Source organism: Oncorhynchus nerka, linkage group LG9a (genome assembly GCF_034236695.1).
Source record: "Oncorhynchus nerka isolate Pitt River linkage group LG9a, Oner_Uvic_2.0, whole genome shotgun sequence".
NCBI lineage: Eukaryota > Metazoa > Chordata > Actinopteri > Salmoniformes > Salmonidae > Oncorhynchus > Oncorhynchus nerka.
Window position 1 is genome coordinate 58,591,138 of NC_088404.1, and position 13,678 is coordinate 58,604,815.

The following is a 13,678-nucleotide window of genomic DNA, read 5'->3' on the forward strand; positions in this document are numbered from 1 at the left end:
AGACAGTCGTGAAGAGGGCACGGCAAAACCTATTCCCCCTCAGGAGACTGAAAAGATTTGGCATGGGTCCTCAGATTCTTAAAAGGTTCTACAGCTGCACCATCAAGAGTCCTCAGACTATTTGCATTAACTCCCCCCCCCTTTTACACTGCTGCTACTCTGTTATTATCTATGCATATATCACTTTAATAACTCTACCTACATGCATATATTACCTCAATTACCTCGACTAACCGGTGCCCCTGCACATTGATTTTGTCCCAATACCCCCTGTATATAGCCTCGCTATTGTTATTTTACTGCTGCTCTTTAATGATTTATTTCTTATTTTTCTTTAGGCATTTTTCTAAAAACTGCATTGTTGATCAAGGGCTTATAAGTAAGAATTTCATTGTAAGGTCTAGCTACACCTGTTGTATTCGGCTAATTTGACAAATAACTTTTGATTTGATTCGATTTTAACACCCATTTGAAATGATGCAAAAGAAGCAAACAGACCGAAATGGGGAGAGACTACCTGAACTTGTCCAATAAGACACAGAGCGCGCTCAGGACACACAGAGTGCGCCCAGAGTAGGCTATAGCGTTGTCGAATCACACAAAGTTTGTAAAAGGCGGTCATTTTTTAAATATTTTTTGTTCAAATTGAACCTTTATTGAACTAGGCAAGTCAGTTTAAGAACAAAATCTTATTTACAATGACAGCCTACCCCGAACAATGCTGGGCCAATTGTGCACCGCCCTATGGGACTCCCAATCACAGCCAGATGTGATACAGCCTGGAATCAAACCAGGTCCATCTCTTGCACTGAGATGGAGTGTCTTAGACCACTGTACCACTCGGGAGCCCAAACAAAAGTCCAAAGTTGCTCAATTTGCTAGATTACCTCCAATTAATGACTATTTGGCTAAACCTAGTTGATGATTATACAGATAGCAGATCAGCCCATGAACAACATAGAGATGAAGAGAGGAAAGTGTTTAAATATCAAGGTATCTTAAACGGAGACCAACTGTTGAAAAAATATTTCCATATCTACCCTCATCGGCCTCTACCATTTGCTGATCACACATTCTCTACTGAAGCTCTCACATCGGCAGCAATAGCAGACTACATTATTAGACTACGGGATTACAGAATAAAGTTAGGAATGTTCATGCAAGGCAGGAGTCAGGATTTTTGATTTCGGTGGGATTGGGACAATAGGAAAATTGCCTAGGCTCTATATGAGGCTACTACAGTACGTGAGTCCATAGATAAATAATCATCTTGATTTAGGCTACATTATGGCATGCTAAATGTTTCTAATCAGGGATAGATGAGCAAACTAATAGATGATCTACCACTTCCACTTGTCCAGCCAGAGATCAATTAACCAAATATACAGACAGAGATTCAGTGAAACAAAATCACATTAATTGATTATCAGACAAGGTCACAGGCTTTTGGTCAGGAGTAGGACATGATTGATTATCAGAGTAGGACAGGCTGAAGAGCAAAATTCACTTGTATAAAATGCTAGCGAAATGTTCCGATCAGTTAATATGTGAGCAAACTAGACTAAAGATGATCATTAGCACTCACTTCAACTTAGCTAACATTTCCCCAGCCTAATTGTAACAAAATATCAAAACAAGAGATCAAGTGAAAACAACAAACAAAAATCGAACATTAATTGATTTATCTAATTGATTTATCTAGACCAGGGATTCCCAAACTCGGTGGGGCCCCCCCTGGGTGCACGTTTTTTGCCCTAGCCCTACACAGCTGCCGCCCGCCTCCGCAGCGTTGTTCTCAACACCAGTTTAAATCAAATAGCCTAACGTTTTCTAGAAATCGGTTGTTTTTGCTGATCTGCATGTTGTGTATTTTGTGGAAAACGTTATAATTGACCAGGTCTTGTCATAAAATGTTTTGGGGAAATGTGAAGTGGTTCCGGGACAGTCCTGGGATCCCTGTTACCTGTGTTAACCTTTACTAACGACACAGAATCAAGTGGAGCACCAAAACATTCTGTGCGGAAGCAAAGCTATCCAAATAAGGATTTTTTTAAAAGCTGTACAGGCAAATCCCTTGCATTAATCTGCCTAAAGATAACAAAGTCACAGGCTGACACCAAATAAGAATTTACAAGAAACATGTCCAAAAATGTGCATAGGTATGTCCCAAATGACACCCTATTCCCTATATAGTGCACTACTTTAGACCAGAGGCCTATTGAACCTGGTCAAACGTACTGCACTATATTGGGCATAGTGTGCCATTTGGGATGGAACCAGAGTGTATGACCTTCCAGATGCAGAGGACTAAAGGGAGTCCATCCAGTGGCATTAGTCTGCAGTCCATACTAGTCTCGCCTTTTCCACTACACTATGTGCTATGGGATGAGGGGAGTTAGTACACACTATGGGGGTCTCCCACTCTGTAAGGCAGGGGCATGGTGCGGTTACGGACCATCAGAGCTTGGTGTTCTCCTGAGAGGTGGAAAGATAGCAACACACACACACATGACTGTTAGAGGTCAGCTTAAGGCCGGTATAATACAAGTAATTTCTTAAAGATAATAACAGTTGTTGTGTTATCAGCAAACAGATTATATTCTGTGCATGGGGATGGTAAAGGATAACATGAGGTGACTTGATGTTGAATAGAGTTGTTTCAGAGTTTTTAGGAAACGTCCATAGATGTCCATAGATACAATTGAAGTGGGAAGTTTACATACACCTTAGCCAAATATATTCAAACTCAGTTTTAAACACTAATTCCCTGTCTTAGGTCAGTTAGGATCAGAACTTTATTTTAAGAATGTGAAATGTCAGAATAATAGTCGGGAGAATTATTTATTTCAGTTTTTATTTATTTCATCACATTCCCAGTGGGTCAGAAGTTTACAAACACTCAATTAGTATTTGGTAGCATGGCCTTTAAATTGTTTAACTTGGGTCAAATTTTGGCCCATTCCTCCAGACAGAGCTGGTGTAACTGAGTCAGGTTTGTAGGTCTCCTTGCTCACACACGCTTTTTCAGTTCTGCCAACAAATTTTCTATAGGATTGAGGTCAGGGCTTTGTGATGGCCACTCCAATACCTTGACTTTGTTGTCATTTTGCCACAACTTTGGAAGTATGCTTGGGGTCATTGTCCCTTTGGAAGACCCATTTGCGACCAAGCAACTTCCTTAACTTCCTGACTGATGTCTTGAGATGTTGCTTCAATATATCCACAGAATTTTCCTACCTCATGATGCTATCTATTTTGTGAAGTGCACCAGTCCCTCCTGCAGCAAAGCACCCCCACAACATGATGATACCACCCCCGTGCTTCACGGTTGGGATGGTGTTCTTCAGCTTGCAAGCCTACCACTTTTTCCAACAAACATAACGATGGTGATTAAGGCCAAACAGTTCTATAGTTGTTTCATCAGACCAGAGGACATTTCTCCAAAAGTACGATCTTTGTCCCCATGTGCAGTTGCAAACCATAGTCTGGCTTTTTTTATGGCGGTTTTGGAGCAGTGGCTTCTTCCTTGCTGAGTGTCCTTTCAGGTTATGTCGATATAGGACTCGTTTTACTGTGGATATAGATACTTTTGTACCTGTTTCCTACAGCATCTTCACAAGGTCCTTTGCTGTTGTTATGGGATTGATTTTCACTTTTCGCACACCAAAGTACGTTCATCGTTCAATTTCTGAGGTCTTGGCTGATTTCTTTTGATATTTGTATGATGTCAAGTAAAGAAGCACTGAGTTTGAACGTAGGTCTTGAAATACATCCACAGGTACACCTCCAACTGACTCAAATGATGTCAATTAGGCTTATTATCTGAAGCTTCTAAAGCCATGACATAATTTCTGGAATTTTCCAAGCTGTTTAAAGTCACAGTGTAAGTAAACTTCTGACCCACTAGAATTGTGATGCAGTGAATTATAAGTGAAATAATCTGTCTATAAACAATTGTTGGAAAAATTACTTGTGTCATGCACAAATTAGATGTCCTAACCGACTTGCCAAAACTATAGTTTGTTAACAAGAAATTTGTGGAGTGGTTGAAAAAACTAGTTTTAATGACTCCAACCTAAGTGTATGTAAACTTCCGACTTCCACTGTAATTAGTTCAGTGATCTTGGTTCGTGAAATATCTACCATCAATATCTTGGGGCTCTATTCAATCGGATTGAATAGAGCCCCTGAACGTGAAAGAACACCTTCCTCACCTTCTCTCCGTTGCAGTCTGTATCTCTCTCTCCCTCCTTTTCTTTGCAGGCCAGCTCTTCCCCCTCTTCTTTCTCTCTCTCTGTAGATGACTCCTCCACTGAACAAGTCTCCCTCCCCTTCTCCTTTTCTTCTCCTCCACACCCCTGAACACAATCTTTCACCTCTTCTCCTCTAGACCCTGTTGCCTCCTCTCCTGTCTGTCTCTCCTCTGCTATCTGTCTGTCCTCCTGTCTCTCCTCTCCTGTCTGTCTCTCCTCTCTCTGGGGCTCCAGCGTTTTTTCGGACTTTGTCTTTTCCAGTGGGTCAGTGACTGTGGTTGATCTGTCTGTTGTGGCAATCTGTTGCTTTGAGTTAGCAGGGGTAGAGGAGCCTGTCTCTATCTTTGCTTTGGTAGACATAGTGGTGTCTGCTCTTTCGCCATCCTTCTCTTCCACTTCCTTCTCAAACACCTCCTCCCCCTCTCCCTTCTCTTCCTCCCCAACTTTGGCCTCAGGGTCGTCGGGTGTAGTTAGGGGCATCTCTTCACCCGTCACCCCGTCTCCTTCCTCTCCGCTGGACTTCCTGTGGCGTCTCGAAGGTGGGCGTCGCCGGATGGAGAGGCGGGCTCTTCCCTGGAGAGGCAGGGACACATACCATTAAGAACAGGTATGACACAGGATATGACATAATACACATGCAGACAAACACACAGGCTTAAAGGTATAACACACACACCCTGTCACACACACACACACACACACAAACACACATGTGTACACTTACACACACACACATTTGTTTTACTAACCTTGAAGGGACCAAAAAATGTATTCCAATCCAAATCCTAATTTCCCTAACCCTAACCTAACCTCTAAACCTAACCCCAAACCCTAATTGTAACCCTAAACATAACCCTTAACACTTTTTTAAATTAATTGTTTTGCCAGTCCCCTCAAGGAAGAATGCTATTTTAGTGTTAAGGGTTATGTTTAGGGTTGCAATTAGGTTACGTGTATATATATATATATATATATATATACACACACACACAGTACCGGTCAAAAGTATGGATACACCTACTCATTCAAGGATTTTTCTTCATTTTTACTATTTTCTACATAGTAGACCCAGAGTTACCTCTTCTGCAGAGGATAAATTCATTAGGTTTTAACTGCACATTAGATTGCAGCCCAAATAAATGCTTCACAGAGTTCAAGTAACAGACTGATCAGAGGATTGTCCAAACTTTTGATTGGTGCTGTATGTGTGTGTGTTTTATTGTCACATACACAAGATGGGTACAGTGAAGCGTGATCTTTTACAGGGTCAGCCATGGTAGTACGGAGCAAATTAGGGTTAAGTGCCTTGCTCAACGGTACATCAACCTGATTTTTTTGCCTTGTCTGCTCAGGTATTCGAACCAGCAACCTTTCGGTTACTGGCTCTAACCACTAGGCTACCTGCCGCCCTAAAATGTTACCACTTGTCTGAATTTTCCTTCTTTTACTATCCTTGTGAGGACTTCTGATCCCCACAAGGATAGTAAAACCAAAAACACACACACACTTAGCAGACCTTGTTGATACTGGGCAGTAGGGATCCGTCGGTGGGTGTGGCTGGGACCTCAAAGGTGGCAGGTGTCTCTTCCTTGCTCAGCGACCGAGGGAGGGGTGCCCTGCTGACTGGGGAGGTGGGGGTTACCGTAGTAACAGGAGGGATGGGGGAGCAGGTGGAGGTGAAGGGGGGGGCAACAGTCTCAGCCCAGGGCTCTTAGGAGAGGGCAGGAGGGAACAGGGGGATAAAGCCAGGTTAGCCTGGAGAGAGAGAGAGGGTGGGGAGAGAGAGAGAGTGAGAGAGAGAGAGAGAGAGAGAGAGAGGGTGGGGAGAGAGAGAGAGAGAGGGTGGAGAGAGAGAGAGGGGTGGGGAGAGAGAGAGAGAGAGAGAGGGAGAAGGTGGGGAGAGAGGGAGAGAGAGAGAGGGTGGGGAGAGAGGTAGAGAGAGAGGGGGGGGGAGAGAGGGAGAGAGAGAGAGGGTGGGGGGAGAGAGAGAGAGAGAGAGAGAGAGAGGGAGGGTGGGGGGGGAGAGAGAGAGGGTGGGGAGAGAGAGAGAGGGTGGGGAGAGAGAGAGAGAGGGTGGGGAGAGAGAGAGAGGGTGGGGAGAGAGGGAGAGAGAGAGCAAAGAAGAAAGAGAGAGAGAAAGACAGGGAGAGAGATAGTTATTGCAATGTTATTACATACTAAGACGTACCTAAGATTCAGAGAACATAGCAGGCATTTTGTGTGGGCTGTCCGTCAGGAAATGGCTGCTCTCTCTTATTATCAACCTGTGAGACTGTAACTGATCCTCTCCATCTGACCTACCTTCTCTCTCTGCATGCACCTGCACAGCTCACTGACATACAACAGGGGCCTTGAATGCTCTTCACATAACTGTATGGTACAACAAGAGTATATCTCTCTCCAAAATCAACACGCACACAGATGCAGACAAGTACTCACACACACACGCACACACCATGCTCACCTGCAGTTTCTCAATAAGAGCAGAGTTCCTTTTGGTTTTGGCAGGATGCAGAGACGGGGAGATGGGTTTCTGAAACACAGGTGAGAAACACACACACACACAAGCACTGCATCACTGCATGCTTCTCTGTTTTGTCCTACATATGAACTTTATCTCCGCCTATTAGATACCAGGTTTGGTATTAGATACCAGGTTTAGGGTCAACTCTAGATACAGATGATGTACATAGAACTGTACAACACACAGCCCCTCACACTAGAGGTCGACCGATTAATCGGAAGTCAGGGTATATGCAACAGTTTGGGCTGCCTGGCTCATTGCGAACTAATTTGCCAGAATTCTACGTAATTATGACATACATTGAAGGTTGCGCAATGTAAAAAGAATATTTAGACTTAGGGATGCCACCCGTTAGATAAAATAACAAACGGTTCCGTATTTCACTGAAATAATAAACGTTTTGTTTTCGAAATGATAGTTTCCGGATTCGATCATATTAATGACCAAAGGCTCGTATTTCTGTGTGTTATTATGTTATAATTAAGTCTATGATTTGATAGAGCAGTCTGACTGAGCAGCAGCAGGCCCGTAATCATTCATTCAAACAGCACTTTCGTGCGTTTTGCCAGCAGCTCTTCGCAAGCAGAGCGCTGTTTATGACTTCAAGCCTATCAGCCTAATGGCTGGTGTAACCAATGTGAAATGGCTAGCTAGTTAGCTGGGTGTGCGCTAATACTGTTTCAAACGTCACTCGCTTTTAGATTTGGAGTAGTTATTCCCCTTGCGCTGCAAGGGCCGCTGCTTTGTGGAGCGATGGGTAACGATGCTTCGAGTGTGGCTGTTGTCTATGTGTTCCTGGTTCGAGCCCAGGTAGGGGCAAGGAGGGGGACGGAAGCTATACTGTTACACTGGCAATACTATAGTGCCTATAAGAACATCCAATAGTCAAAGGTATATGAAATACAAATGGTAGAGAGAGAAATAGTCTTATAAATACTATATTAACTACAACCTAAAACCTCTTACCTTGGGATATTGAAGTCTCATGTTAAAAGGAACCACCAACTTTCATATGTTCTCATGTTCTGAGCAAGGAACTTAAACATTATCTTTTTTACATGGCACATATTTTTACATGGCACATATTACTTTCTTCTCCAACACTTTGTTTTTGCATTATTTAAACCAAATTGAACATGTTTCATTATTTATTTGAGGCTAAATTGATTTTATTGATGTTTTATATTAAGTTAAAATAAGTGTTAATTCAGTATTGTCGTAATTGTCATTATTACAAAAAAACGTTTTTAAATTGGCCGATTAATCGGTATCGGCCTTTTTGGTCCTCCAATAATCGGTATCGGTATTGAAAAATCATAATCGGTCGTCCTCTACCTCATACACACATGTACACACAGACATCAAACGGGACATGGCTGTACATAGAACTGTACAACACACAATTGTCAAACAGTCCCCTCAAACACTCACACACTCCTCTCACCTCCTCGTCCACCTGTCCCTGTGCTGTGGTCTTGGGGAGCTGTAGGGTTCGAGGGGGGCGTCTCCTAACAGGCTTATTACTCTGGAAGAGAAGCCAACACCAAGGGTGTTACTATACCAACAGCCATAATACTATTACACATAGTAATCACATAACACTAACACACACACAGATCAAGAGACACAAGACCAGAGGCTACTAAACCAACACTGTGCCATGAACACAATGGGCCTACTAACAACATAACATACACACAACACTGGAACGTCAACATAACAGAAGACAACAGAACAACACAACTAGAACACAGGGCGCTACAGACATGCAGACATACAAATCTGATACTACAACACTCACACATGCCACTGACCAACAACACAAACGTTCATTTTAGAGATAGACAAAAAAACGATCATAGTGTACTGTCACTGACATGACTCAGAGGCACACAGCACAAATGCAGTACACCGACTGACAACACAGCAACCACAACCCATACATTAACACTGAAAAACAAACACACTCCACATACACACAATTGGCATCAGGACATCAACGAACACACCAAAGTACAAGAACTGTGCAGCACGTCAGAACAAAATATGTCGACAAGAAACAGCATTACACATAAATGATAAGTTGAAGTACAGTACCAGTCAAAAGTTTTAGAACACCTACTCATTCAAGGGTTTTTCTTTATTTGTACTATTTTCTACATTGTAGAATAATAGTGAAGACATCAAAACTATGAAATAACATATAGAATCATGTAGTAACCAAAAAAGTGTTAAACAAATCAAAATATATTTTATATTTGAGATTCCTCAAAGTAGCCATCCTTTGCATTGATGACAGCTTTGCACACTCTAGATATTCTCTTAACCAGCTTCATGAGGAATGCTTTCCAACAGTCTTGAAGGAGTTCCCACATATGCTGAGCACTTGTTGGCTGCTTTTCCTTCACCCTGCGGTCCAAATCATCCCAAACCATCTCAATTGGGTTGAGGTTGGGTGATTGTGGAGGCCAGGTCATCTGATACAGAACTCCATCACTCTCCTTCTTGGTCAAATAGCCCTTACACAGCCTGGAGGTGTGTTGGGTCATTGTCCTGTTGAAAAACAAATGATAGTCCCACTAAGCGCAAACCAGATAGGATGGCGTATCACTGCAGCATGCCGTGGTAAAGGGAACTGAATGTACTCAACGGAAATGTGTCTTCTGCATTTAACCCAACCCCTCTGAATCAGTAGCCATGCTGGTTAAGTGTGCCTTGAATTTTAAATAAATCACTGACAGTGTCACCAGCAAAGCACCCCACACCATCACACCTCTTCCTCCATGCTTCACAGTGGGAACCACACATGCAGAGATCATCTGTTCACATACTCTGTGTCTCACAAAGACACGGCGGTTGGAACCCAAAATCTCAAATTTTTCGGCAGATTTCCACCGGTCTAATGTCCTTTGCTTGTGTTTCTTGGTCCAAGAAAGTATTTTATTATTATTGGTGTATTTTAGTTTCTTTGCAGCAATTCGACCAGGAAGTCCTGATTCACGCAGTCTCCTCTAAACAGTTGATGTTGAGATGTGTCTGTTACTTGAACTCTGTGAAGCATTTATTTGGGCTGTTAACACTAATGAACGTATCCTCTGTAGCAGAGGTAACTCAGGGTCTTCCTTTCCAACGGCGGTCCTCATGAGAGTATCATCATAGCACTTGATGGTTTTTGTGACTGCACTTGAAGAAACTTTAAAAGACTTGACATTTTTCGGAATGTAGAAAATAGGAAAAATTAAAAAAAAACCTTGAATGAATAAGTGTGTCCAAACTTTTGACTGGTACTATACATTTCATGAATTAATGTTTACGACTGAGTGTGTGTTTAAGATCTATTTGGTCAGAAATAAACACGTAAAAAACATCAATGAGGAGCTAAAATTATTCTATTGACACATTACAGTGACCATCAATACATCAATGAATGTGGTTGTGTGTTTTAAAGCAGGGCTGACACTGTGTTCACCCGGAAGCACAGTGTCACGCCCTGACCGTAGACTGCTTTGTAGGTTTCTATTTTTAGTTTGGTCAGGGTGTGATGTGGGTGGGTATTCTATGTTGTAGGTCTAGGTTTTCTTTTTCTATGTGTTTGGCCTGGTATGGTTCTCAATCAGAGGCAGCTGTCTATCGTTGTCTCTGATTGAGAGCCATACTTAGGTAGCCTGTTTTCCCACTGTTAGTTGTGGGTGATTATTTTCTGGTTAGTGTTTGTTGCACCTGTCAGAACTGTTCGTTTATCGTTTTGTTGTTTTTGTTCGTGTATTCATTCTGGATTAAAAGTATTATGGATACGTACCACGCTGCACTTTGGTCCTCCTCTCCTTCTACCAACGAAAGTCGTTACACACAGATATTCATAGAACCACTTCCTGTGTGTAACTTCCTGTTTCACTTATCGGCGTTTTAACACGTGTAGCTGCTTCAGTACTATCTATCTATCTATCTATCTATCTATCTATCTGAGTGTGAAAGAATAGAAGAGAAAAGAGAGAAAAAAGAGAGATAGAGAAAAGGAAGTTATAATGACCTCACCCCGTCAGTTCCCGTGGGGAAGGGAGGGGCATGAGCTTTGAACTTTCCAGCCAGCTCCGCCACTGACTTCTTAGGCGGGGCGTCCTCCTGAAACACAGGAAGTACAATATGGCTTAGTCCACACACACAAAGTAAATGGCTGCTGACACACAAAGAGATGAGGTGAGGTCATTGATTTGGGGGAAGCTGGGAATGCTTCCCAAATGGTACCCTATTCAATAAATGTTCAAATCAAATGTTATTGGTCACATACACATTTAGCAGATGCTATTGTGCATGTAGCGAAATGCTTGTGTTTCAACAGTGCAGTAATATCTAACCATTCACAACTACACACAGACCTAAAAGTAAAATAATGGATTTATATTAGTATTAGGATGAGCAATGTCGGAGTGGTATAGAATAAAATACAGTAGAATAGAGTACAGTATATACATATGAGATGAGTAAAGCAAAAATATGTAAACAATTTTAAAGTGAATAGTGTTCCATTATTAAAATGGCCAGTGATTTCAAGTATATGTAAACGGGGCAGCAGCCTCTAAGGTGCAGGGTTACGGAACCGGGTGGAAGCCGCCTGGTGATGGCTATTTAACAGTCTGATGGCCTTGAGATAAAGCTGTTTTTCAGTCTCTATGTCCCAGCTCTGATGCACCTGTACTGACCTCGCCTTCTGGATGATAGCGGGGTGAACAGGCAGTGGCTCGGGTGGTTGTTGTCCTTGATGATCTTTTTGGCCTTCCTGTGACATTGGGTGGTGTAGGTGTCCTGGAGGGCAGGTAGTTTGCCCACGGTGATAAGTTGGGCAGACCTCACTATCCTCTGGAGAGCCGTACGGTTGTGGGAGGAGCAGTTGCCGTACCAGGCGGTGATGCAGCCCGACACAAAGCTCTCAATTGTGCATCTGTAAATGTTTGTGAGGCTTTTAGGTTAATTATTTCTGTTGCGCCTTTTTCACCACGCTGTCTTTGTGGGTGGACCATTTCAGTTTGTCAGCGATGTGCACGCTGAGGAACTTGAAGTTTTCCATCTTGTCCACTGCAGTCCCGTCGATGTGGATAGGGGGGTGCTCCCACTGCTGTTTCCCAAAGTCCACGATCAGCTCCTTTGTTTTGTCGACATTGAGTGAAAGGTTACTTTCCTGGTACCACACTCCCAGGGCTCTCACCTCCTCCCTGTAGGCTGTCTCATTCTTGTTGGTAATCAGTCCTATTACTGTTGTGTCGTCTGCAAAATTGAGTTGGAGGCGTGCGTGGCCATCCAGTCATGTGTGAACTAGGGAGTACAGGAGGGACTGAGCATCCGCCTTTGTGGGGCCACTGTGTTGCGGATCAGCGAAGTGGAGGTTTCAGGGCAGGGTTCAGACCCAGGGCCCAGAGCTTAATGATGAGCTTTGAGGGTACTATGGTGTTGAATGCTGAGCTGTAGTCAATGAACAGCATTCTTACATAGGTATTCCTCTTGTCCAGATGGGTTAGGGCAGTGTGATGGCGATTGCATCGTCTTCGGACCTATTGGGGAGGTATGCAAATTGAAGTGGGTCTAGGGTGGCAGGTAAGGTGGAGGTGACTAGGTGGAGGTGATCCTTGACTAGTCTCTCAAAGCACTTCATGATGATTGAAGTGAGTGCTACGGGGCAATAGTCATTTAGTTCAGTTACCTTTGCTTTATTGGGTACAGGAACAATGGTGGACATCTTGAAACAAGTGGGGACAGTAGACTGGGATAGGGATAGATTGAATATGTCCGTAAACACTCCAGCCAGCTAGTCTGCCCATGCTCTGAGGATGCGGCTAGCTTGTCCGGAAGCAAGACGTTGGTGTCTGCAACGTTAGTATAGACAGTGGAGTCGCAATTGAACCGCTCAGACACGAGATGTATGTGACGTTTGCCTGTTTGATTGTCTTACGGAGGGAATAACTACACGGCCATATTCCCAGTCACCTTGCCATGGTTAAATGTGGTGGTTCGCACTTTCAGTTTTGCACAAATGCTGCCATCTATACACGGTTTCTGGTTAGGGTAGGTTTTAAGAGTGTGTATTCATCAATGTTATTCTCAGAGGCTAACGGAAACATATTCCACGTGATCAAAATAATCTTTAAGCGTGGATTCTGATTGGTCAGACCAGCGTTGAATATTCCTTAGCACGGATACTTCCTGTTTGAGTTTCTGCCAATAGGAAGGAGCAAATTGGAGTCGTGATCAGATTAGCAGAAGGGCAGGGAGGGCCTTGTAGGCATTTAAAAAAGTTGATTAGCAGTGGTCCCATGTTTTCTCAGATTGAGTGCTACAGTCAATGTGTTGGTAGAACTTCGGTAGCGTTTTTCTCAAATTTGCTTTGTTAAAATCCCCAGCTACAATAAATGTGGTCTCAGGATATGTGGTTTCCATTTTGCATAAAGTCCAGTGAAGTTCTTTGAGGGCTGTTGTGGTGTCGGTTTGAGGGGGAATATACACAGCTGTTACTATAAGCAAAGAGTATTCTCTTGGGAGGTAATACTGTCGGCATTTGATTTTGATGTATTCTAGGTTGAGTGAACAAAAAGACTTGAGTTTCTGTATGTTATCACAATCACACCATGAGTAATTAATCATAAAACATACACCCTGCCTTTCTTTTTCCCGGAGAGTTCTTTATTCCTGTTTGCGCATTGTACTGAGAACCCAGCTGGCTGTAAAGACAAAGACAATATATCCGGAGAGAGCCATGTTTCCATGAAACAGAGTACGTTACAATCCCTGATGTCTCTCTGGAAGAAGATTCTTGCCCTGAGCTTGTCTACTTCCAGAGACTGAACATTAGCGAGTAATATACTCGGAAGCAGTGGGTGGTGTGCACGCCTCCTGAGTCGGACTAGAAGTC

At 43.0% G+C, this 13,678-nt stretch overlaps 1 protein-coding gene across 1 annotated transcript in view; it reads right to left on the reverse strand.

Annotated features, from left to right (window-relative positions):
- Nucleotides 1-1,395: 1,395 nt before the first annotated feature.
- The window catches only part of LOC115134593 (capZ-interacting protein-like), an 18,093-nt gene continuing 5,810 nt past the window's right edge, over nt 1,396-13,678 (reverse strand). Inside the window, 7 exon segments of the mRNA XM_029668745.2 lie at nt 1,396-2,475; nt 4,215-4,826; nt 5,770-5,933; nt 5,936-6,008; nt 6,718-6,786; nt 8,222-8,302; nt 10,813-10,899. Of these exon segments, the coding sequence (XP_029524605.2) occupies nt 2,458-2,475; nt 4,215-4,826; nt 5,770-5,933; nt 5,936-6,008; nt 6,718-6,786; nt 8,222-8,302; nt 10,813-10,899 (1,104 nt within the window). The 3' untranslated portion in view covers nt 1,396-2,457.